Source organism: Trichosurus vulpecula, chromosome 4 (assembly GCF_011100635.1).
Source record: "Trichosurus vulpecula isolate mTriVul1 chromosome 4, mTriVul1.pri, whole genome shotgun sequence".
NCBI lineage: Eukaryota > Metazoa > Chordata > Mammalia > Diprotodontia > Phalangeridae > Trichosurus > Trichosurus vulpecula.
In genome coordinates this window covers 29,726,565-29,752,281 of record NC_050576.1, presented here as the reverse complement: position 1 = coordinate 29,752,281, position 25,717 = coordinate 29,726,565, and the positions used below count along the sequence as shown (strand labels likewise).

The 25,717-nt window shown below is 46.2% G+C and overlaps 1 protein-coding gene across 2 annotated transcripts in view; it reads left to right on the top strand.

Moving 5' to 3' along the window:
- ELAVL4 (ELAV like RNA binding protein 4) overlaps nucleotides 1-16,240 on the top strand; it is a 136,115-nt gene extending 119,875 nt beyond the window's left edge. For both annotated transcript variants that reach the window (XM_036755356.1, XM_036755355.1), the window contains exons 4-7: nucleotides 8,395-8,548; nucleotides 11,288-11,513; nucleotides 13,281-13,319; nucleotides 15,540-16,240. In XM_036755356.1, coding sequence (XP_036611251.1) covers nucleotides 8,395-8,548; nucleotides 11,288-11,513; nucleotides 13,281-13,319; nucleotides 15,540-15,867 — 747 coding nt within the window. In that variant the 3' untranslated portion in view covers nucleotides 15,868-16,240. The remainder of the gene's footprint in view (nucleotides 1-8,394; nucleotides 8,549-11,287; nucleotides 11,514-13,280; nucleotides 13,320-15,539) is intronic.
- Nucleotides 16,241-25,717: the final 9,477 nt, after the last annotated feature.

The following is a 25,717-nucleotide window of genomic DNA, read 5'->3' as shown; positions in this document are numbered from 1 at the left end:
TCACATGCATTTTATGGTGCTTTAGGATTCACTTGTGGGAGGCAGGATGGCACATTGGTAAGGGTTCTGAATTTGGAGTCACAGGACCAGGGTTCAGAACTTACCCCTGATCCTTGGACACATCACTTAACCCTTAACTTGCTTGGGCCTTGGTTTTCTCTTCTCTAAAATGAGGGGGTTGGACCATGCTTGTTGAGGGCCCTTCCAGCTCTGAACCTGTTTAAATACTGCGTTCTTTGGCCCTGTGATGTACATAAAGGCATCTGGGTGTCACATTGGGGAGAGTGCTGGAATTGGAGTCAGAGACCTATGTTCAAATCCTGCCTCAGACACCTAACAGCTGCGTTCGACGGGCTTACCCTCTGTCTGCCTCAGTTTCTTCCTCTGTAAAATGTGATGATGACTCCTGCCTCCGTGGGTGGTTGTGAGGATCACATGAGATAATAATTGTAAAGCCCTCGGTGCAGCACCTGCCACATAGTTAGCCTGATACGAACTTAGCTGTTATTAGGTCATATTTATAAAGTGCTTTGTAAATGCTGAAGTGCCCTATCGATGCTTGCCATTGGTGTAATGTGAAATGTGATACAGTGTTTAGGAGACTCAAGCACGGGTGGATCACTTTGGGGTGGGGAGAAGTATTTGGAGGGAGGGGGATGGCAATGAGTAGCAGCGCTGGACCTAGCCCTTAAAGGAGAAAGACTCCAATGAGTAGACAAAGCTGGGAGGTTGGTCAAAAAAGCCCTTCTGGACATGGAGGACAGCGCATACAAAGGCTTGGAGGCTGGAGAAAACAGGATGAAGTCAGGGACTGACTGTTCATGCTCTTTGGTTGGCACATGGAGTGTGCAGGGTAAGGCCCTGAGATAAAGCGGGAAAGGGAAGTCTGGGCCAAATTCTGGGTTTGGGGAGTGATTTGCATAAAAGTAAGAGGCATTTGTGCCATGAGGGGTAGAGAATCTGGACATGGAAGTCAGAAAGAGCCGGGTTCAGATCCTGGTCAGACACTAATTGGCAGATAGCATCTAAGGCTGCCCTCAAGGAGATTCTAGTCTCTGGGGGGAATAGGGGGGTGTGCACATGCCCGACACTCAGGACAGTTAGAGCACATTGCCAAGGCCGTGGTAATGACATGCTGAGCAGCATAGAATCTGGTGGTCTGGGGCATCCTGCCTGGAGGTGGCATGGCTCAGAGCAGCTGGTGGCTCAGCCCAAGGATTTCTGCTGGGCATCATTGTAGCTGTTTGAAAGGTCATTCCTGTGTACCTCAACTGTTCTGCTCTAGCCCAGCCCTTCTTGGGAGAGGGATGGCTATGGAGTCCTAGCATGGGGAGGCAAGGAAAGTTTTGTATTAAGTGGCAGAAAAGCAGTTAACCATGTAAGTGCAAGCCTGTGGGAGGAAGAGGAGAAGCAACCTGGGTAGCAGTCTGTGGGGGAGAAGATCTAGGTGCCTGAGATCAACTAGGACTCCCTGGGATTCACCAGCCTGCTTCAGAAGCAAAGGTGACCTTAGGCCAAGGGCTGTTTTGTTACTGTTGTTGACCCTTTGTTTCTGAAGAGGACCAGTGACATCACAAGGGTGACATTTTGACTTGAGAGCGAATCGGGTTTAAGTGAGGCAGAGCTGCACAAAGTTGTCAGCCTTACTTTCTCCTCCAGAGGCATTGGAGTGCAGTGGCGAGACGAGTCAAGACGACGGGTGATGGCCCAGGAGGCAGTGGGCAACCTTGGTCTTTTTAAATTAAGGTCTTTCCCAAGTGTCGTTGAATGGGCAACACCCATTCAGTGACTGAGGACTGGGTAAGAATTGAGACAAAAGATTGTTTATCAGCACAGAAGTATCAGTGTGGGAAGGGAACACTCCTGCACAATTGATAGAAGTTATGCAGTAGTGAATTGCTCATTAGTGAAGGTGTCCCAGCAGAGGCTGAATGATCCTTGTCAGGGAGAGTGTTGAGAGGTTTCCTGTACAAGATGGACTGGAAGGAAGTATGAACTGGAGATCAGAAGAATCAGGGTTTGAGTCCCAGCTCTGACAATTAGTAGCCACGTTTAGTGGACAAGTCCCTTCCCTCTGGGCCTCAGTTTTTCTTCTCTGTAAAGCTTAGTGGGTTGAATTAAGTGATCTCTAAGATTTGTTCCATCTCTGACATGTGATGAACTCTCCACTCAGACTTTATTAAAAGGCTAGGCACTGAGAATACAGAAATAAAACAAGCCCCTGTCCTCGAGGAGCCAACGTTCTGCTTAGAGAACAAAATTTGTACATTGATGTGCAAGTGAAAGGTCATTGAAGTAATCTAAGAGCATCGATGAGGTTTCGGGAAAGGTCTTTCATAGGAGGCAGCCCCTGAGCTGAGCCTATGGGATCCTCAGAAGCAGAAGCCTTAAAGGTCCCGTCAGCCATGAATGGCAGAAACCCATCTCTAGCCGTGGCTATCTGCCATTCCCCAGCCCTGTTGGTCAGGCACGTTTCCTACAAAACCACTCCCCCCACTACAGTGGCAGCCGGTGTATCCCAGAGATGAGACGGTCCTTCGGGGCTTTCCAGGGCTTCTTTTATCCTTGTTTCTAACAGTCCTAAAATCATCTTCCTAGCACTGTTCAAAATTGTTTCCTTCTGTTCAATGATCACCTTCCCTTAAAAAAAATGAGCTTCATGGTCCTCCTCCTAGGGTCCTTTATAAGAGGAGAAAAGACAGATGAACTCAATTCTGCAACCCAGAGCCCACAGTGGATATAATATTAAACTTGGAGTCAGGGAGACCCTAGTTCAAATCCTGCCTCAGGCATTTATTAGCTCTGTGACTCAGGGCAACGTCACCAAAACTCTCTTAGCCTTGGTTTTCTTATCTATAAAATGGGCATACCAATAGCACCTCCCTCACAGAGTTGTTACTAGCTGCATGACCCTGGGCAAGTCACTTAACCTTGTTTGCCTCAGTTTCCTCATAATTAATATGAGCTGAAGAAGAAAATGGCAAACCACTGCAGTGCCTCTGCCAAGAAAACTTCAAATGGGGTCACAGAGTCGGATGCTACTGAAACAGCCCAAAGCAACAACACAGGGAGCCCCAATGAGATAACGTATATAAAGCACTTTATAAATCCATTCACTGGGATTCAGGTTGGTGCCTGTATGTCAGCGGGTGTGGCCAGAGCACTGGACGGGGAGACCAGGGCCTTGGGTTTGGGCTGCTTGGGTTCCTTGGCCACCCACTTTCTTCTTTGGTCCGTAGTTTGTTCTTGTCATTAAGAGGATTCCACCCAAAGTTCTAGACAAGGTGCTTTCCAGATCGGATCCTCTGCCTTTCCTGCCCGGTGTGAAAAACCCTTCCCATGACAGGATCATCCATCGCTGCTTGACAGTTTTCCACAGATGATAAGCTCACGAAGTTGCGCATTGTTGAATCGTTCTGTTGTTAGAAAGCTTTTCCCGTTACCTAGCCCAAACCGGCCTGCTTCTAACTCCCCGCCCTGACCCCCATCGACACAGAGCATGATTATTTGCTTTGGATGAATAAATGCTTGTCAAATAACTGATGGTCGTATTATTTTAAGTAAGGAGCTCTCCCCTACTACAGTTAAAACAATTTTGTCCAACTTCGGTCTGCGTGTAAATTTTGATGTTACAGTGACGGAAGACTTCTCAGTGGGGCTCTTGCCGACCTGTTAAGGACCGAAGGTGGGAGGTCGGCATGAATACTTCTGGAAGTTTTTGGAGAGAGCCCTTGATACAAGTGGAGTGGCCCCAGATGTTTCTCTCCCCCACCCCACCCCCAACCTCTCAAGTCTGCCGGTGATCACAGGAAATAAATCCGGAAAGGACCCTAAAGATGATGTAACCTGGAGGTTCTTAACCTGTGCCCTTAGTAACTCTTCCAAGACTTGTAAGTTGCCAGTGACTAGTGGGCCATATCAGTGGAGGGAGTTTACACACTGAGAGGTCCCCATGCTGATGAAAGCTCAGGTTTGGACCAAAAACAAGGTGCCAGCCACATCCCCAACAGAGAGAAATAAGTAATAAAAACACCCATTTTTCAGTTCATCCTGTAATTCAGCTAGGTAGCACTAATTGAGTCGATAGAACATTGGAGTGTGGAAGACCCGAGTTCAAACATGGCCTCTGATACTTCCTAGCTGTGTGACCCTGTGCAAACCACTTAGTCTTTGTCTGTCTCATCTCTCAGGGCTACTGTGAGCACCAAATGGAGTAATATTTGTAAGTGTTTTGCAAACCTTAAAGTGCTGTATAATTTATGTTATAATTATTATCAGATGTTTATGAAGTCATAAGAATCATAGCAGCCAACATTTATGTGGCACTTACTGTATGCCAGGCATTGCGCTGAGCGCTTTACATTTAGTATCTCATTGGACCCTGACAACTACTCTGGGACTTAGATGGTGTTATTATCCCCATTTTCCAGTTGAGAAAACTGAGGAAAATAGGGATTTACCCAGGGTCACACAGCTAGAAAGTGTCTGAGGTCACCTTGACATCGGGTCTGGCATTCTGTAACTGCCCACCCGTAGGAATACCTACCACGCGTCAGGCACTGCGCCTAGGAACCGAGAATCTAAAGACAAAAGTGAGACTGCCACTGCCCTCAAAGGGCATACATTCCATCAGTGAACAGAGATCTTTATACCCTGGCACCAACTGCCAGCTGGTTGGTAGAGGAAGAACAGCCGCTCCTCCCCCTGAAGCAAGAAGGAGCCATCCGTCCTAGCATAAGAGGCCAAGGCTGGATGCCCACTTGGGTGTATTGTCATATGGGCATTCTTCCTCAGGCCCAGGGTTGGACCAGATGTCCACTGGCATCTCTTGCAATTCCAGGACTCTGAGGGTGAGGGCACACTCCTTTGGAATAAGTTCAAGGGTGCCCCCCACTTTACAAGCCATTTGTACCATGAATATCCATTTGTTGTCAGTTAACGAGCCTGTGCAGAGAAATGGTTAAGATGGTTGTTTGGGACCCTGGCCCCCTTTTCTCATATTATACATGAGAATTCCATTTCTGGGCTAGGCCTAGTAACCTAGGTGCTAGCAGCATTGAGGACACTAGAGAGAGGACGTTTTTGGATTCGTGGTGAGAAGCTTCCTCAGCCTAAGAGCATCTAAAAGTGCAATGAGTGGAATCAGGAGGGAGTGAACACTGACATTTGGCTTCTAGCTGAAGCCAAATGGCTCCTGATTTATCAGAGATGCTCTCAAGTGGATTCAATGCCTCTGAGGTCCCTTCCAGTTTGGAGGTTCTATGGTTCTCAAATCTGGATGAAGGAAGCCAGACTGGCTTATTTGCTGTTCCCTGTCTATGAGGTCCCATCTCCCACCTCCTTGTCTTTGCACAGGCCATCCCTCATGCCTGGTATGCTCTCTCTCTTTGCTTTTACCTTTTGGAACCTGTAGCTCCCTTCCAGGCTCAGCTAAAGTACCCATGTTCTTGGAGACTTTTCCTGACTCCCTCAGTGGCTGATATGCCCCACTCACTTTGTATCTATTTGGTATCTATCCTAGCTGCTTATCTGTGAACATGTAGTCTTCCCCTCTAGAATGCTAACTTCTTGAGGGCAGGGACTGTTTCACTCATCTTTTTATCCCCAGGGCCTGACGCACAGTGGGTGTTTATGAAACATTTAATGATTAATCGATTGACTAGGCCCCTCTGAGGTTGCATTTCTCCCTATGGCTCATGCTTTCTTTTGCTGTACCTGTGTGTACATGTGTGTGCCCCATGCCTATACATGCTGATCTATCTCCCAGCGTCTTACTGAGGAGTATTGGTCTAAACAGAGTTCATAATGTGACTTTGTGAGAGCCGAGATGCTCTGGGGAATTGAGCTCTGAACGATAAAAGCGCCTCCATCCTCCCCACAGCGTTCCCCCGACAACATGCTGGAGGCAGGCAGATGGACAAAGGGACCAGACTCCCAAAAGGTGGCCTGTGCCAGGCTCTCAGCTTCCCTGTGCTTGCAACCAGATGGTAGGAATTCAGGCCCAGTTGGGGTGGAGGCAGCCTCGGAGATGCCCTCTGCCTCCTATGGTAGGAGGAAAGCCTTCCCCTTTAGTTAGAGCATCCCCCAGCAGAAAGGACGGCTGCTTTAAAAGGTGATGAGCTCTCCAGTGCTGAAATGCATGCCCATTTACCAAGGATGGGGTTTTGCTGTTTCCCTTTTGTTTCTGACATCACATGAGGTAATACTCATAAAGCACCTAACACAGTGCCAGGCACATAGTAGGGGCTTAATAGCAAATTTCTGTTCCTTTCTCCTTCCATGTCTAGCACAGTGCCTGGTGCATAGTAGGTACTTAATAATAAATACTTGTTTCCTTCTTCTTCCCTATCTAGCTCAGTACCTGGCACATAGTAGGGGCTTAATACCAAATGTTTTTTCCCTGCCCCATCCCCTCCTAAGCACAGCACCTGGCACCTAGCTGAGGTGATTAGGAAGTGTTTGTTTCTTGACCAATTGACTGACTACATTCTGGGATTCTAATCCAGCCTCTTCATTAAAATGAAGCTGGAGTAACAGAAAACACCCCTTTGCTCTGAGCTCTGCTGTCTTAGCCTAGCCTTCCGTGGCAGAGAGTGGAAAGGGGGCTCATCAGGGATATGGGCTGTCCCTCTCTTGGCCCTTGGACATTAGACTGACAGACAAACATATATGGGACTGGGATTCACCCGCCCCTCCGTCCCTCATAGACACCACTGAGGGTTAGCCCCAGCATCCTCTTGGATCCTGGGTTGTTTCTCTGGGTTCTAGAATGTCCCTGTGCCTGCACAGAGGGGCCAAGACAAGTCCTACTTCTCCAGGGTTCTTAACTCTATGCCATGGACCCCTTGGTTGACTCAGACCCGGCTCAGGAGAGTCAGTTTCTACTGGCCATCAGCCCAGGCTGGCCCAGGGCAGAAGCCCCCCACCCCCCCCCCGATCCTATGGTAGAAGATCCAACAGCCCACCAAGGCTGTCTGGCCCCCTGTGAATTTAAAGACCCTGTTGTCCCTCCTACCCTAAAGCCCCAGTGCCAAATGCTGCAGACCACCGCCTCTGCCTCCAACACCAAGAACTAACATTAGTCACTCTCACCCCATCTCTCTGTCTGTTGAGTCAACATCTATTTTTAGGGAAGATCAGAGAAAGCGATCCATCATGTGTGTCGTGGGGAGGGACTTGGGGCCCAGTGTTGGGGATAGAGGCAGGGAGCAAGCCCCTGGATACATGGCCACCAGGCCTGCATTCTTTCCCAAATGTGCTGGCCCCCATGTAGTGAAAACATGGCTTCTGTGAACACCTGTACCGACTGCCTCACTGTGCTTACACATGTGTGTACCTATGTCTCTGCACATGGGTGCACATGCATGCAGCAATCACGAGTTGTTAGTCTAGGTTAAATAAGACTGCTTGCCGAGGCATGCTCCCGGTGGCCAGGCCGCTGTCCAGCAGCAGCAGCAGCAGCAGCAGGCAGGCTGTAGAACTGGCCAGCTCTATTTTGAGCCGTGCCTGCCCTAGAAATAGCTGGAGCAGGAGAGACTGGCTGCAAAGCATCCTCGCCAACACTGGGTGTTGTTTGTCTTTTGAATTTAAAAAAATAAAAAATAAAAATAAATTTTAAAAAAATCTAAAATTAATGACTACTGAAATGTGCTTTGCTTATGTGTACGCTGCAGATTTGGCTCCTTGCAGATGGAATTTCAGATCTGTTTACACGTCTCTGTTAGCGTTTTGGAAGAAAACAGTTCACAGAGATCCAGGGAGATAATTTTTCTGAAATCGCACCTCCTCTTCGGTGCACCAATGGGCTCTCGCTTCCCCACTGCCTTGTCTGGCTTGCTGAGGTCTGGCCTCCTTGGGGGTCACTCTGGAGCTGTCTGGGTTGACCCACCCTGGTACAGATGTAATCAGAGGGAGGGAGGATGGGGTGGCTCACTGAGCCCTCTCAGCTAGGGCTGGGAAGAAAGAGAGATGGAGCTGGCCAGGAACTTGGTATCTTTAATGAATTTGTAGGGGAAGGTGGCAGGAGGTTCTGAGGAGTCAGATCTGTGTGTGAGATAAGGGGCGTAGAAGTGGTGGTTCCTTTACCTGCCGATGCTTGTTCCACAGAACCCTAGCTGTGGGCTTGGTTTGTTTCAGGTTGATGAAAGGCTTTCTTGGCTCTCATGAGGACCCTCAAAGGGGAGTTATTTAAGCTGGCATTCAGGGTTGGGTCAGTGAAGGTGGACTGACTCCTCTTCTCCCTCTCCCTTCTGTTCTTCCTCCCCCTCCTTCCTCCTCCCCCTCCTCCTTTCCCCTCTTCTCTTCCCCTTCCTCTCCCCACCTCCTCCTCTTCTTTCTTCTCTCCTCCTCCTCTTTCTTTCCCTCCCCACCCCTCCTCCTCCTTCCCCCCTCCAGGTTTCCTACGCCCGTCCGAGCTCAGCATCCATTCGGGATGCAAACTTGTACGTCAGCGGCCTCCCAAAAACCATGACCCAGAAAGAACTGGAGCAGCTCTTCTCGCAGTATGGCCGTATCATCACCTCCCGCATCCTGGTGGATCAAGTCACAGGTTCGTTTGGGGGCTTTTTCCTGCCACCTTCCCCCATCCCTGTCCATGGTGCTGAAGCACACAGGCCCCGCTCCCAGCTCTGCTTCTAGTCAGTTCTAGCAGGGTTTAAGGGGCGAGTCAGTTAGGGCTTGTTTAACCCTTCTGCATCCAGGCACTCCTTATTTTAACTCTCATACACTGTGTATCAGAAACACACACACACACTCATACATATACACACACACACACCCACTCACTCCTGGGCTTCAGGATTCATGATGTCACCAGGGTGGACATTCCATTCCCCAGCACAGATGGCAGCCACCTCAACACCTTAGATGGGTTTTTGATTTAGGCTGCATATCTGGCACATTCAGCATAATAGGTGCTTAATAAATGCTGGTTAGCACAAAGGAAGTTCTCAGGTTTCCTTTAGAGTCAGAGGACCTGGATTCAAATTTCAGCTTGGACACTTCTTGTGTGACCTCTTTGGGCCTCTAAAAATACAGTAAAGAAGGCATTTTTAAAGTATAAACACTAAACAATAGGGACACCAAAAAACTCAAACCAATGACAAAGACAAAGAAGTCTCTGCCCTTGAGGAGTTCACATTGTAATCAGGGAGACAACTGTAAATATTAGATGGGGACGAGACAGACCCAGAGTGGCCAGAAGCAGAGGACAAGGAGCAGGTGAGACCAGAGGAGGCCTTGAAGGAAGCCCACTCCCAGTGACCCCCAGCTTCCTCCTGACTGGAAATTTGCCCCTGAGAGCCCAGGAACATAGAGGTGCCATGACCAGAAATCACGCCACATGCAGGTCTGGCTAGGCTTCAGGTGATGGCTCCTTCTCCACCAAACGGCATCCTCAGGCCATCGAATCAGTCATCAGCAAGCATCTTATGAATGTGCTGGGCCTTGCTGAAAGAATGATCAAACGAATCCTTGGTCCGTACCCTCAGGGAGCTTGTATTCTACTAAAGGGTTTAAGTCATGTTCAAGGGAGGGGAGTGTGTGTGTGTGTGTGTGTGTGTGTTGTGTGTGTGTGTACACATACACACCCATGTGTACGTGTGTATATATATTATATACATATATACGTATGCGTATGTATATCATCTGTATGCACACATACGTGTGTGTATATGTATGTCATTCTCCATCTGGGTCCACAACTGTATTAACTGAAGAAGGATGTGGGTGTGTAAGCACACAGACACACGTACCTCTTCGCTGATGTCTAGTTTGCTCAGCAGAGAATGGCTGAAGGTGACTGGTTGAATCAGAATATTTTTGAGCTCATCTGAGCACCTGCTTTTACAGATGTGGAAACTGAGACCCAGAGAGGGGAAGCTGCTTGGCTTGAGGTCCCACAGCGAGTTTATTGGCAAAGCTGGAATTTAAAACCAGGTCTTAGAACTGAAAAAAAAATGCAGGCCAGTCACCTCCCCCACCCTTAAAATAAGCTCTCTTCACCCTCTCCCCGGGTGGTTCAGCTCTTTATGTCTCTTGGATAAAAGGCTCATCACTTACCAGGTATTCAAGGATACAGGTAATGAGGCAGCCCTGTGGTAAGTGATACACAAGACCCTCACCTTGATGTGTGTGTCCCGCTGTGCCCTGGATGTCATGTCCACTGCCTCCTCACCAGCCAGCCTCCTTGCACCTGGGTCCCATGCCGATGCAGGCTTTGCCTTGTGAGAGGGGCAGTTTGCCACCAGGGTGTTTCATGTGTTTGCCAGGTTCCCTGCATTGGAGTCCTTTGGGCAGATGCCTTGGTAGTGGATGGAAAGGAACGTCTTCTTCCGTGGGTCCAGAGAATGGGAGGAACTTTAGGCACAGGGTGTCCCTGCCAGGAGAGACCACAGGACCCTCTGGTCAAACCAGCATCCAAAAAGCCGCCCGCCTTCCCAGGAAGGGAAATCCCCTCCCTCCCCAGGCATTTTGTTCTCCTTTGGGATGGCTCCATATGCTAAGAAACTTCCCTGACGTCAGTGAAGCTTCAGTTTACTTTTTTGAGGCTTCCCCTCCCTGCCTTGCTTCTAGTTCTGCTCTTTGGGGCAGGGCACAACAATCTCACCCCACCCTCAAATGCTACACTTGAACCCAGATCTGTTGTGCTCTTTTGGCCTGAGCCCACTGACTTTTGTCCTCTGGAAGTCCTCTCCAGGGCTGAATAGCAGTTGTAGGGTCCCCTTCCCCCAGCTCGCTAGGCCCAAGCCCCTATCCTGCCCCTGTCACTTAAAAGCTGTGCAACCTTGGGTGAGATACCCCACCTCCATGAGAGTCAGTTTTCTGCCACTGTAGAAGACGAGCCCGCATTTGGACCCAGACTGCCTGGATTTGAGTTTTGTCTCTGCCCTGGGCCCCACAGACGTGGCCATCTCCACTCTCTCTGCTCCTCAGGGTCCCAGACCTCAGGTGCAGCCACTTAGACTAGCATCACTTCATCAAGATGTTCCTCCTCATACCTACCATGGATTTAATTCAGACTTTGACAGAGCATTTATTAAATGCCTACTGCATGCTGAGCCCTGTGCAGAGTGCCAGAAGGGATCCATCAGTCTGTAACAAACATGTATTGAGTGCTTACTGTGCTGGGCAAAAAGTGAAACAGCCCTTGCCCTCAAGGCGTTTACATTCTTTCAGAGAGTAACAGTATAGATGAGATGGGTTCTATGTTTTTTCCTTCTGGCTTGGATCATTCTGTTTTTTGCTTCTTTACCTCTTTTTTAACCCCGGTCTCTTCCCCCCCGCTCAGGTGTTTCTCGAGGCGTGGGATTCATCCGCTTTGACAAGAGAATAGAGGCAGAAGAAGCCATCAAAGGCTTGAACGGCCAGAAGCCCAGTGGTGCTACGGAACCCATTACTGTGAAGTTTGCCAACAACCCCAGCCAGAAGACGAGCCAGGCCCTGCTCTCACAGCTCTACCAGTCACCCAACAGACGCTACCCGGGGCCTCTGCACCACCAGGCACAGAGATTCAGGTAAGGGCAGGCAGGAAGAGCCTGGGCTAGGGCCCTGTATGCCAGTAGAGCATTGCTCTTCTTGGGTCCACAGATCCTCTTCTGTTAAATGAACGGGGTTGGAATTGACCAAGGTCTCCCTCAGATCTCATATTTTTTGACCATGGAGAAAGATGAATAGATGGGGTTGGGAGAGAGGAAGACAGAGAATTTTTAAAAATAATTTTAAAAAGTAATTATATTTAGTTTAACATTCTTGTTTTAAAATTTTGAGTTCACAATTATCTCCCTTCTTCCAGCCTCTTCTCCACCATTGAGAAGGCAAGCAGTACAATATGAGAATTTTTTTAAGCCAGTGAGCTTAATTACTAAAATGAGGCCATAAGTTCACTCTGACTTTGGGTCAGTCACTTCCCTGGGGGGAGGAGGGTGATGGACTGGGTGACCTCTTGACCCCTAGGGCTTCTGCTTCCTCTGTGACTCTCACTTGGCTTTCCTAAGGGACAGTCCAAGCAAAGAGGGCAGAGTCTGGATTCCGCTCCCCAGCAGGTAGCTCCCACTGGGGAGTGGGTTTCTGCTCCCATGAAGCCTCTATCCCAGCTGCTGTTTCTGCTGTAAGATCCTGGTGGCCTAGAACACAATTCGGGAAGATTTATTCCAGGCCTAATTAGCTTCCTGGGGTCATTACCACCGGATGCCTGCTTTTGATGGACAGAAGCCCTGTGTAGCTTCTCCCCCTTTTTTTGGTGGGAGGAGGAGGGGATTTTCCTGTGATTTGCTTATTTGAAGGCTTGGTCTATGACTAATGGGAGGGGGAGCTATTCTCTTAATGGCCCCTAATGTATTTCCAGGAGCACTTTCCCCCCCTTCCCTCCCCCTTCACTCTCTTCTCTTAATTAAAGGGTGATTTTCATTACCTAGGATCTCCTAGGAATGTGGCAGGAAGGACTGGCCTGGGCTGGGGGGTGGGGGTGGGGGTCAAGACAGACACTTAGCTTTTTTGGAGTCCTCTCCATTGCCAGGGATGATAATGGGAGCTGAAATTGCTAATGATTTCTTCCTCACCGAGCATCCAAGTCATCTAATTTTTACTTTGTGTGAGCGCACATACAGTATTTATGTAAAAAACCCTCTCCTGGAGGTTTCTAATAATGGAAACCATGGCTACTGCTGCCCCCAGGGTTTGAGCCGCTTTCCCGGGAGGGCCGGGTGGGAGGTGGCTTAGCGCACGCTGGCCATTCACCCAGGAGAGGACAGTTTGGGGTGAGCAGCATTCAGCTGGTGGCTTGGGGTTTTTTATCCTCCTCTCCTTCTTTCTGCCCTACCAAGCCCACCACCCCCTCCAAAAGGGGTAACATTTGGAAGGGATACAACTGGGGTGCCACTGGTTCGTGTCAAACAGAAAGTTTGATTGCAGTGAAAGGTGAATGGTTAAAGCAGCATTTAAGATGATTTTATACCCAACCTAAAATTCAGAAATTAAGGAAAAAAAGGCTTAGAGGGTGGAGCGGGGTAAGGAGTTATTTTTAGTTGCTGATACAGACCTGGAAAGGGAGAGATAGAGGCTGAGCAGGCTTTCCTCCAGGACCCAATGGCTCTTTACTGGGTGTCCCACCATGTTGAGGGCCCAGGGGGAGGGGCAGCTGCCCCTCGAAGAGCTTAGGAGGCCTGTCGGGGGAAGCGCTCGAGTGTCTCTGTCTGACAAGGGGGCCATCAGAATGAATCGTTCCATTGCTCAATCTTGCCATCTGTGAGAAATTAACCCCGAGACCCTCCTTCTCTTTTCAGGCTGGACAATTTGCTTAATATGGCCTATGGCGTAAAGAGGTAATTAAGACTCCACAGATCGCCAGATGTCCGTGTTGGCACAGATGGGTGCTATAATTTATTATTTTTTTAATTCACTAACTTTTGAAATTTCTTTAATTACTTTTTCTTCCACCAGCATGTCAAATCCTTAATTTTTAGTTCGGACTTCAGTTGGTTTTTGTTTGTTTGTTTCTTTTAAGGGCACACAGAGTATGTGTGCATCTCACGTTTTTTTCTTTGATTTACAGGTGGGACTCTAACTTGGTTCAGGTGTCACAGCTACAGTGCCTTGGCTTAAGAAATAACCTGGCCCTTTAATGGCTACTTTTAGGAGAAAATCATCTGTCTTTTCTCTAGCTAATTTTGCAAACTCAAACAATGCAGGGATAATGGCAGAGAGTCCTGGGCTTTGGAGTCAGCCCCAAATCCTGGCTCTGCTGCCGACTACCTGTCTGGCCTTGGGCAAATAATTCCAACTACCAGGGTCTTGGAGGTCCTTTGAATGGTAGTTCAGGCACTGCCAAGGTACCATGAGAAGACACAGGCTCCTAAAAATGACAAGGGCCTTGTATACATCAGGTGCTCAACAAATGTTTTATTGACGGGACAATCACCTGACAAGATGAAATCAGATTTAAACTATCTTACTCACATAGCTGATGATCCCTTGGCCATGGAAAGAATCAGATCAGAGAAGGCCACAGGCATCCCCTCGGTCCCCTGCCTCCCAGCTCAGTGCTTCACATTAAATCAGCCTTTGGAATGTAACTGTGTACACCTTAACTGGTCTTGGGTGTCTTCCGTTCACAGGTTTAACCTATACCAACTTCCTTTTTGGTTCTTTGCGTTCTTTTGTTGTTTCATTTCAAGAAGTGTGGGGGTTCGGGTTGGGCTCGGTGGGGGGCAGGTTGGATTACAGGTCAAGGCTCGATCTCAGAACTCCTCAGGAGTTTCCCTGATGGGTGGGGCAGGGTGGGGTGGAGGGGTCATGTCAGTGTCACTTGTCCTTTGGGCTCATGTTTGTGTCTCACTAGCTGACTAGACACAGGTAGGTTTTCCTTCTCTTTCCAGTTAGTGCCTGATTCCACGCACCCACCCATATTTGGGAGGACACTTGTACCCTTTAACCAGACAGTATTTTAGCCACCCACCCCTACCCTTTACGGTAAGTGACTCCCTGTCCTGACTTGCCTAAACACAAACTCTCAGCTTCCACCATGAACCTGAATCACCAGACTGAGGAGAAGGGCAGAATTCTCTTTTTCCCCCAGCATTCTCCTCTCCTTCTCCCCTCTTCAGCCTCCTTCCTGGAGGACAAACATGGCCCCTGGGACCCAGATACCCTAGAGAAGGTGTCTGCAGGGCATGTGCTGAAAGTGGGGGGAGCACCTTCCTTGCCCATCTCCGGCCTTAGCGCCTCCCGTGACACCTTGCATATGTCAGGTGATTGCCAATAGATTAAAAAAAATACAAGATCAAAATGGCAGTTAAACACATAGGTAAACCTTCCAGGTCTGAATTTTTTTAAAAACCCAAACTTTAAAAATGATAATAATAAAAATAGCGTTTATGCAGTGCCTGCTTTGTGTGAAGGATTGTGCCTAACGCTGTCAGGGATTCTGTGAGCGCATGGGGTCCCTGGGATGATGTGACTGCAGGATTTTGTAGAGAGCCACGAAGGGATGAGGAATCGTGGCTTCCAGGAAGGGGCAGCATTTCTGGGACCTTTTTGCAGTGACACTGAGATGAACAGAACCAACATCAAAACCCCCACTCAAAGTCAAGCAGAGTTGTGAAATGATTAGACTTTGGGCTGACTGCCAGAGGGGCCAATCTTTTTAAGGCCACTCTTTTTAGAATTACTATTAATTTTGTTTTCAGTTAACAAGTAATTTATTCTCTCCCCTTCACCCTATTAAAAAAAGAAAAATAAAACCCATATCACCAAAAACACTCCATTCTTTAAATGCGAGTAGAATATAGGAATAGATCTTGAGAAATTTATCTGAGAGTCTCCTCTGTAAGTACATCCCTGGGCCAGTGAGTGAGAACCCTCCAGGCCCTCTGTCATGTCAAAAGAAAATGCTACAGGCTTCTGTTTTGTCAGGGGACAAACTTTGAGCTCTCCGTGTTCTGTGTCTGTGTCTGTGTGCATTGGGGTTAGGGGTGGAGCAGGGGGAGTAGTGATCCCATGTTCAGAGCGACATCTAGATTTCCCCCTACTCTATTTGCTCCCAGGTTCTCCCCCATCACAATCGACGGGATGACAAGCCTGGTTGGAATGAACATCCCGGGGCACACCGGGACTGGTTGGTGCATCTTTGTTTACAACCTGTCTCCCGACTCTGACGAGAGTGTCCTGTGGCAGCTCTTTGGCCCGTTTGGGGCTGTGAACAACGTCAAAGTCATCCGTGACTTCAACACCAACAAGTGCAAGGGGTTCGGTTTTGTCACCATGACCAATTACGATGAGGCCGCCATGGCGATCGCCAGCCTTAACGGATACCGCCTGGGAGACCGAGTGTTGCAAGTTTCCTTCAAAACCAACAAAACCCACAAATCCTGAATTTCATATCCTTACTTATTCAAATATATATATAAATATATACGAACAAAACACACACAAAAAAAGAGAGAGAGAGAAGGAGAGAGAGAAACAAACTTTTGGAGGCTTATGTTCAACCATGGACTTTCTAAGCCAGTGTTGCCTAAGTATTAAAACATTGGATATCCTGAGATGTACCAGGAAAGGGTTTTATATAATGCTTAGAAAATAACAAAACAAACCTTTGATGCATTGAATGTTCTTTATAGATGTTATTGTTGAATATGACCTACATAGATGACGATGTACAGGGATTTTTACCCAGCCGGCTAACTTTACCGCCTTCTTTGAAGGGGAATCTTTTTAAGGTGACCATTCGCTTATTTGAAGAAAAAAAAACACACAGAAAAAAAAACATAAAAAAAACAAACAGAATTTTTACAAAGCAATGGAATTAAAAAGAAAGAACAAGATTTTTCTTTTTTTTGTCCTTTTCAAAAACATTTTACTCCAATTAGATTGGTAAACCCCTCCAACTTCAAATTAAAAGAGGAATAATAAAAATTGCAAAACAGGAAAGAAAAAAACTTTTGCAATTTTTTTTAATTTTTCTTTTCCTTTTCTTTTCTATCATGTGAACTCAGCAGCCTTCTGTTAGGGGAATGGGGCCGAGGAGGACACCTGATGACATTAACAATTTAATATCATTAATGTTGCCAAAGAGGTGGTCTCTTTGCTGAAAATGGGTTTCAAGAAAAATCTATTTTTATAAAATATAAAGAATTTTTACAAGAGAATCTGGATTTGAGAAAAAAAATATTTTGACTGGCTAATTTAGGGGAAATTGACAGCTTTGTCATGTTCATACTGCACTGGTAACTTTTTAGAGATCACAGATGTGTGTTTTAATCCGGATTCGTAGATTGTTTTTTGAAGGATGGGCTATAAACAGATGATCTTCATATCTTTTCATAGCATGTAATAATTAAAAAAAATATTAACTACTACAGGAAGGGAGAGCAGAGAGGGGTCTACCCAGGGTACCACAGTTCCCCACAGTCAAAACCCAAAAGCAAGGAGAGGAGATGTAAGACGGTTTTTCTTTAAGTCATCAGTATGGGATCTCAACAGAACAAAAGTTTAAACGATTAATTTTTTTCTTCTAATCGGAAGCTTCCTTAGTTTAAGCAGTAGGTGCTACGAAATTATTTACATATCTTAGTGTCATAGTTCAATGTAATGTGTTTAGGAAAGAGAAGAAACAAACAAACAAAAAAACTACATTTGCTTTAAAATTTGTTAAGGAATTTCGAGATTGACTTTGTCGCCCGTGCTGATAGAACTGGGCTATGTCGGTACATTGGAAACACCATTTTTGGTTTTTGCTTGAATCACTATTTATTACTTGCCGATGTGAATGACGCATATGGGCCAAAATCAAATCTAGCTAGTTTTACTTCTTTGTTCATTTAAACTATGGGAAGAAGCATATTATTGTGTCATTTTGTTGTGTGTGTATGTGTATATATAATATATAAATATATATATATATGAAGTTATTTTTCCTTTGGGTTAATTTATTCTAAGTTGTAACACTTTGCTAGTTTTGTTGGTATATGTCCTTAAAAAAATGTTTTCTTATAATTAAGTGACAGAGGTATCAAGTAACTTGTGTAGAAATATCGTTTGCTCTCTATTGTCATGTTTGTTGTGAATATTTTTTCTTACTGCACAGTAGAAGAAAATCACCACCGCCACCGGGTCTTTCTTTTCGTGTAAATTCAGATTGGGGAGAAACAAACACACACTTGCAAAATCAGAGCGAAAGGAACAAAAAACGTCTGGGGGGGTGGGGTGGGGAGGGCTCTCCCGGTCCCCGTGCACTGATGGACCACACGAGTACGTTTGTGCTTCGTGTGGTTCAATATTGAAAACAGGAAAACGGGAAAAACAAACAAAACACCAAATCACAAAGGGTCCATGCTCTTCCCTGGGTAATAGAAGCAAGTTGCTATGCATAATCTAGTCGATAGTTAAATTGATTATTGCTTTTCTTGTCTTGTTACATAAAAATCTTTTCAATACAAGTTTAGTCTTAAAGGTAATAAAACGTTATGGTTATTTATAACTCGGGCTAATTTTGTGCGTTTTTTTTCCCATGCTAAACCCCCTGAGTGCATGTCAACAAAACTCTGATTTCCACACCCAAAGAGGCAAATTTTTGTAGACGTAGAGAAACACGGAAAAACCATGGCTTGCATCCTAGATGACATCTCCTTTGGGCTTTTCTTTGATTATCAGCCTCTAACATTCAGGTTCTCTTCTCTAAATTAGCAGCTTTTCAGTTGCTCGGACACTCACTCCACATTCCATCGCCTGCTGTGAGCAAGCTCAGTTCGCTGGCCGTGTTCTGACGCATTGGCCGGGGACTAGTGGGGAAGGCATGCCAAAATCTTTCTCTACAATGTGTTTACTATTGGGGGAAAAAAGGGGGTGGGAAAAAGAAGCTTTCTTAGGACCAGGCAGTTGTATACTTTAGTTGCAATGAATGACTTCATGTTAACCTTGCTAGTTTAGATCATTTCAGAGGGAAAAAGTATTGTAAATGTTTCTTTTCTTAATCTTGTTGTGTTTGAATTATTTGTACTTTAACTGTCCAGACAATAAATGAAAGTGTGTAGAATGGCTGTGGACTTTGCAGATTTTTAAATGTATTTATTCAGATTTTTTTAAATATATGAACAATTGCATGATAATCTTGATTCCTCTCAGGCCTTTTACCAAAATCCTATATTGGTTACGTTGTTTAAAATGGCTTTCTCTGAAAAGAGAATGTTCTGCTCATGAAACTTCAGTGGTTCCCTATGGCCTCCAAGATAAAATACAACCTCCTGTTGGGTATAAAGTCCTTCATATTCAGGATCCAGCCCCACTTTTACAGACTGGTAACACATCCCTACCTTTCATACATTTAATGATTCAGCAGAAATGGCCCACATTCCCTAAAATACACATTTCAGAGCGTCTTTGCAAAGGCTGCCTCCTGGGTCTGGCATGCTCACCCTCGTTTTAGCTTCTAACTGAGCCTGCTGGCTGGAGGCTAGCTTCAGCTAGCTAATCGAAAGCCGCCTTTGCATGCCACCCAACAGGAAACTTTTCCTGATCCTCAAACTGTCCATGCACTCTCCTCTATCCTTGTGGTCATGTTTATACACGTGTTTGCACATCATTTACCTTCAGTTGAATATGGGCTGGAGAGCAGGACTTTTTTTGCTTTATCTTTGTATTTTCCCATCCCCTAGCACCATACCCTGTATGCAGCAGGCATCTAATAAATGCTAGTGTGGTTGAATTGGATGCAAGGCACTTAAAATGACAGTCATTAATAGATCATGCTCTGATTTTGTGTAAGCAGGATTTGAAGGAAGCGTGTAGCTGACGTTGAACCAACGTGGCATTTTTTTTCGTATCACAGGTAGATAGTACTTGACAAGTTAGAAGCTGCTTTATGAGCTTAATCTTCCTGATGTCCCCAAGAGCCCTGCGAGGTAGGAGGTCCCCATTTACAGGAAGAGTAAGCTGAGGCTCAAACTGATGAACTGACTGATGGCGGGGCTGGGACTCGAACCTCGATCTTAGGACTCCAGCACTCCACATTTTACCACATTACAATGACATCTTTGCTCAATGAAGAGCCTCCAAATAAAATTTCTGTATGTAACCAAACCCCAACTGTTTCAGGCCAAGTCTTCGCTTCATGGGTGGTGATTAAAACTCAGCTCACAAAGGGATGTAAAACCTGACGTAAACTCTTGCCGGCCAACTCAGAAAGTCCAGATGCTCCTAATTCACATGAAAGCAAGATCTTTAGGCTTACATGGGCTTAATGGTCTATGGATGTGAGTGGAGCAGATTCTAGGCTTGGCCAAGCCAAGAAAGGCTTCTTAGCCATAACGTTCAACTTTAATACAATCGTAGTGAAGGTTTTACATATTTTAATTTATATTTGAATAGAAGCCCTAAAAGACGAACTCTTCAAACATAACTAAATCAGTCCTTGCTTGGAGAGGGGAGAATCTTCACATTTAAATGTTCACTCAGACAGTTGATGTTAGACATGGCTCCTACATATTGTGGGCCCCTCCCTTTCCTGATTTGGACTCACGGATAGCTGTTCCATCCTCCTCTTTTTCAGTGTTGCTTTTTTCTTTAACTCTGCTCCTCGAGCCCCCAATATACCTTAATACACCAGAACACTGGGAAGTGTTTTGGGTTAGAGACCTATGCAAAACAGTTTTAATACAAGCCCTTTTTCTGTTGCCTCTATGTGAGAGGAAGACAAGTCTGGGTTCTTGAAGGTTCCACAGCTATGGCACCAACTTCAGTAGGTCCTAATTGAATAGGTTTTGAGGGTGGCTCCAGTTCCATCTCTCTGAGGTCTTACCTCACCGAGATAGGACTTGGCTGCCAGAAGACCAGTCATTCTAGGCAATAACTCAGACCACTGGCCAAGCATGGAAGGACTGGTTTGCATTAGTATAGAGGGAATTGCCCACAGTAGATTGTGAATCCTTGGACCAAGAGACCCCCTTGGTTTTGCAATACTTGTAAGTCACTGAGTACCATCCACATGAACTTTAAAAGTCCTTGGTCTCTTTGGCTTTCAAAACAGCTGCCATTTTGTTTTTCTTAAGAGAAAACCATTTTTTCAGGAAGGAAAGCTCAAGTCAGTTCATTCGGTCGCCTGTGAATGAAGCAATCTTGTGATCATAAGAGCTACATAAAAAAATAGTTTTCCAGGCCTAAATAAAGTTTGTTGTCATGCCCGTGCTTTGAGCCTCCTGCGCTGCTGCTAGTCTCCCAGATGGATAGATAAATGTAGGATTTGTCTTAAAATCGTAGACAGGAGTGGGATCTAAACAGCTTTATCCTAAGTAGTGTTATTCTCCCCACCCCTGCCCCAGATCTTTCAAGTATCCAGAGGAAGAACCATGTATGATGTCCCTTGGTCACATTCTCCATGACACATCTCCTTAATGTACTCTAGGGCCTTGCTCCACTGTGTTTAAACTGGCTATTATTCTTTCCTCTAATGTCTCAAGGCTGACAAGACAGAATGCGTGGACCCTTGGCAGGGGTTGGCCAATCACAGGGCAGTTGGGTTGATTAAATTTCCTTAGGCCTGGAGGTGGTCCGGTTCGCATGGTTCAGCTATTGTATGTTTTAGAAGCCCTGTGGCATTTACTTAGCATCATTTCAGTTACACGGGGTTCTAACGGAAAGAGGAAAAGAGGTGTCTCATGAGTCTTGTCACCTACATCATCCTCCCCATGTCCCCAAAGTCTTATGTAAACAACTCCACCAGCCAAAGCTTCCTCGGGGCATCTCCAACAGGGACAAGCTCATCAATTGGGGTCATACTCACGCATTTCTTCCCACGATTAATCATGCGCTTATTTGGAAGGAGGATGGTTTGTCCTCATTCTAGCCCTTCGTGCCGGCTTGTAAGTAAAAAAGGATTTGTACTTCCACAAAGCTGAATTTCATAACAGGGACTTGGGTTTAGGCAACATTTTGGTATTTGACACAATAAATGCTTGTTGACTGACTTTAACTAACACCTCAGCCTATTCATTCTTTCCCAGTGGAGCCCTCATTCATGGGGTCTCTTCAGTCTTTCCTCCTGAAGGCACTAGGGATTGGATCTTTAGCAGCAGATACACATACTTCCTATTGCAAAAATCAACCCAGTGCCAGGCACACAGTAAGCACTTAATAAATGCTTTCTGACTTGGCATACCAGGAATTGTCAGTTAAATAAAGGGCAGTAAGAGACACTTAACCTATAGATAAGAGAAATCCTGGCTGAGAGCAAAAGTGCAGTTTTGTAAACATCTGGAGAATATGATAAAAAACCGGAGCCTGAAGCTGTCACAGTGACCTCCCAGGTACTTCATCCAAAGATTTACATGCTGGGTTTTACCATCTCCCCTTCCTCTGTTCAGCTGGGAGAAGAGAATATTGAAGGAAATTACATTTGATTTCTAGAAGCTAAAATCGAGTTTCTATGTAGTCCAGAAAGTGACTCACACTGTTCCTTTATCTTGTTAGCTCTTTTGGTGTAATAGGTAATAAGATAATTTCTTGTGGAACTCTATTTGTGCAAGAATCAGGTTTCGTCGCTCTGTGTGGCGCGCTTACAGAAGTGTCTTCACAGGAGAGAAAGAGGCGTAATCTGCACTTAAGATTTAAATAGACATGAGAATATGGAAGTGTTCGTTTAAGGGAAGCAGGAAGAGGTATTTCTCTGGCCTCTTTCCCCGTCTTTCTACCAGTAGGATATCCTCTAGATCATCATCAAAGCTTAGGTTCATCATTGGGAAAATTTCTGGGTGACCACTTCTGGTCCTGACAAAGCTTGTCATTTGCTGTTGATAAACTAAGCCATTAAAGGGTTTCAGAACCCATTATTTCAGGACAGTGACTGGCAAAAAAAGTGAACTAAGCAGAAGGCTCTCAGAATTGGGGCCCCATCTCAAGACCCCAAATCTAACATTACCCTGGCATTTATGGCATCTTTGGCCCTTTCCATTATAGATGGGTCAGGAGCGAGTAAAGTCATGGTATCCTGAGGCTGCTGACTGTCCCCTAAATGGTTCTTTATATGGAAAACGATTCCAGAATGTTCCTTCCTCCCCACACAAATTGATAAAGAGAAACAGAGTGTGACCGCAAAGGGATAAGATTTGGAAATACAGTTAGTATGTTGACAGTGAATCTAGCAAACAAGACTTTCCCAGGAGGAGGGGAGAGGGGAAGGGCAAGGTTGGGCTATTGCATTTCCCCAGAAGATTGCCCGTTTGGCAGAGAGCCGTGCCCTCTCCTGGGCAGCTTCACTCATCGTCTCCTGCTGCTAAAGCTGAATCATAGGCTCTGCTAAGAGAAACTCAGTGTCCAGAGTGAGGCGGTGAGAGTCCTGTTGTTCTGGGCCTTGGCAGGGCCACAGCTGGAGTAAGGGGTTCAGTTCTAGATGGCATATTTGAGGAAGGATATTGACCAAATGGAGCATGCAGAAGACAGTGACCAGGCTAGTAAGAAGCCTAGGGACCACTGGGCTGTCAGCGGACCAGTTAAACGAAGGGGGATGCTTAGCTGGGGACAGAGAGGATGAGGGAATTGAGAGCAGCCTCTGAGTATTTGAACAATTGTGTGGCAGAGGAATTAGATGTGTTCTCTTTGTCTCTGAAAAGCAGAATAAGGAATGGGGCAGGAAAAACAAAGTAGGGAAACATTCCAATCAAAGCTGTTCAATGGTTGGAATGCATGCTCTCTGGGAGTATTCAGCTCCCTGTCCCTGGAGTTGTTTATTCAGAGACCAGGTACCCAGCTGGACTGTTGTTGGGGATGCCTGTTCACATACTGTTTAGACTAGATGCTATCTGGGTTCCCTACCCATGATGCAATTGGGTACTTTCTATCTCTGACATCCCCTGTTCTCAGGCCCCTCCCAGCTCTGACCTTCCCTGACCTAAGCTCCATCCCAGCTCTGCCATCCCCTGTTCTAAGGCCCCTCCTAGCTCTGACATTCCCTCTTCTCAGACCCCTCCCAGTTTTGACCTTCCCTTTTCTAAGGTCCCTCCTAGCCCTACCATCCCCTGTTCTAAGGCCCCTCCCAGCTCTGACATCCCCTGTTGTAAGGCCCTGCCATCCCCTATTCTAAGGCCTCTCCCAGCTCTGACATTCCCTGTCCTAAGCTCCCTCCCAGCTCTGGCATCCCTTGTCCTAAGCTCCCTCCCAGCTCTGACATCTCCTGTTCTAAGGCCCCTCCCAGTTCTGCCGATCCCTGTTCTAAGGCACGCCACCCACCCCCCAGCTCTGACATTTCCTGTTCTCGGGCCCCTCCCAGCTCTAGCATTTCCTGTTCTAAGATCCCGCCTAGCTCTAACCTATACTCGGCATCCTAAGAGCCAACCTTGAGGTTTCCAGAGATCCAATTTGACCTTGATCTAAATGGACAATGTGACTTGGCAGAAGTCACCCAAAAAGCTGGTGCCACATTTCAGGAAGGACTTTGATAAGCTGGAGCATGTCTGGGAAGGGACAGCGAGGGGGGACTGGACACCATTCAATCAATGTGGATTTTTGAGGACTCACTGTGCTAAGAACTAGGAATACAAAGACAGAGACAAAGCAGCCCCTGCTCTCAAGGAGCTTACGTTCTAATTGAGAAAACAACGTTTATGGAAATAGTTATAAACAAAATGGGGACCCTAGGAAAGGCCTCCCACAAAGGGCAGGGTTTGAGTGGAGTTCTGAAGGAAGCAGAGAGGAGAGAAAGCTTTCAATGCTATGTGAGGACTGGTTAAAGCAAAATGGAGGTAGTTAGCCTGAAGAATTTATGATGGCTGTCAGATATTTGCAAGGCCATTATGTGGAAGACAAGCCTCAATTCAGTTCAACAAACATTAGGTGTCTACTATGTGCAGGCCACTGTTCTAGGCTCTGGAGATACAGAGGCAAAAACTAAACAGACCTTGTCCTCCTGAGGTAGACTTGTTCCACTTGGTCCTAGAGGGCAGAACGAGGAACAACGGGTACGAATTGTAGAGAGGCTCTAGCTGCCTGACAGCTAGAACCATCAAAGTGGAGAGGACCACCCTGGGAAGAAGGGCTGCCCTCCATGGCAAATCCTGGAGCCAAGAACCTGGAGATCATCAGTTGGGACGTTCCACTTCAGGAATGGGCCAGACAGGATGCTGCACATGGTCCCTCCTAGCTCTCAGATTCTCTGATTCTGCATGGCTTTGTGGCTAGAGACTTTTCAGATTTCTTCTGGCTTATCTCTTCTATTCTAAGATGGTGATATGTAAATAATTTTTTGAAAACTCAAAGTGAGGAGTGGATCAATCCATCAGCACATTTTTATGATAGAATCTCAGAGTTGGAAGGGATCCCAATGGCCTGTGCCTCTGTTTACCTGGCACTTGGGAATAGGAGTAGGAACTGTACTTGTGACTTGATTCATTAGTTTAGAGAACTCTTGGGTAGGGAAATCCTCTCTGGCAATGCAGGCCAGCACCACCTCTATGATTTAGAGTCTCAAAGCACTGAGTTACTGACAAATTAAGATTACCCAGGGTCACACAGCTAATGCCTAATGTGGAAGTTGAACCCAGGTCTTCCTGGTTTCAAGGCCATCTCCCTATTCACTAGGCAACACTGCCTCTCTAGAGAATGCTTAATAAATGCTCATTGGTTGGTTGATTGATCGGTTCTGGTCTTTAAGTACAGGACCCAGAACTGAATACAATCCTACATATTTATGTGTGCCTAGCCCATGCAGGCAATAAAAACAGATGAAATATGGTCCTCCTAGAACTTACATTGTAGAAGGGGAGGTGACATGAACATTTGAAAAATATGAGTAATGTCCTTAGAGGAAATGCCTAGAATCTTATCCCAGAATTCTTTAAAATCCATGTAGTCATTCTCTCAAATTCCCTAATCTTCCACTTTGTTAACTTCCTTAAACCCCATGACCTTGACTCCATCTCAACCACCACACATAGCCACAAGCTAGATCTGGCCATTCCTTTCAAGGGCTCCACTTCCCTGATTGGAAATGCTGACCACAACCCCCTATCACTCTACCTCTTCCTGTGCTTCACTCCTCCCACACCAGTTCTTCACCATCATTAAGACCTCTCTTCCCCCTACAATCCTTTCTCAGGCTAATACGGCTGCTCTAACTCCACTTCTCTTGCTCTATATCTTCAACCAAGGAGCTAGCCATTTTAACTCTACCTTGTCCTCTCTTCTTGAATCCCTCACCCCATTGTCCTGTGGCCACTCTTCTCTTGCCAAACCTTGA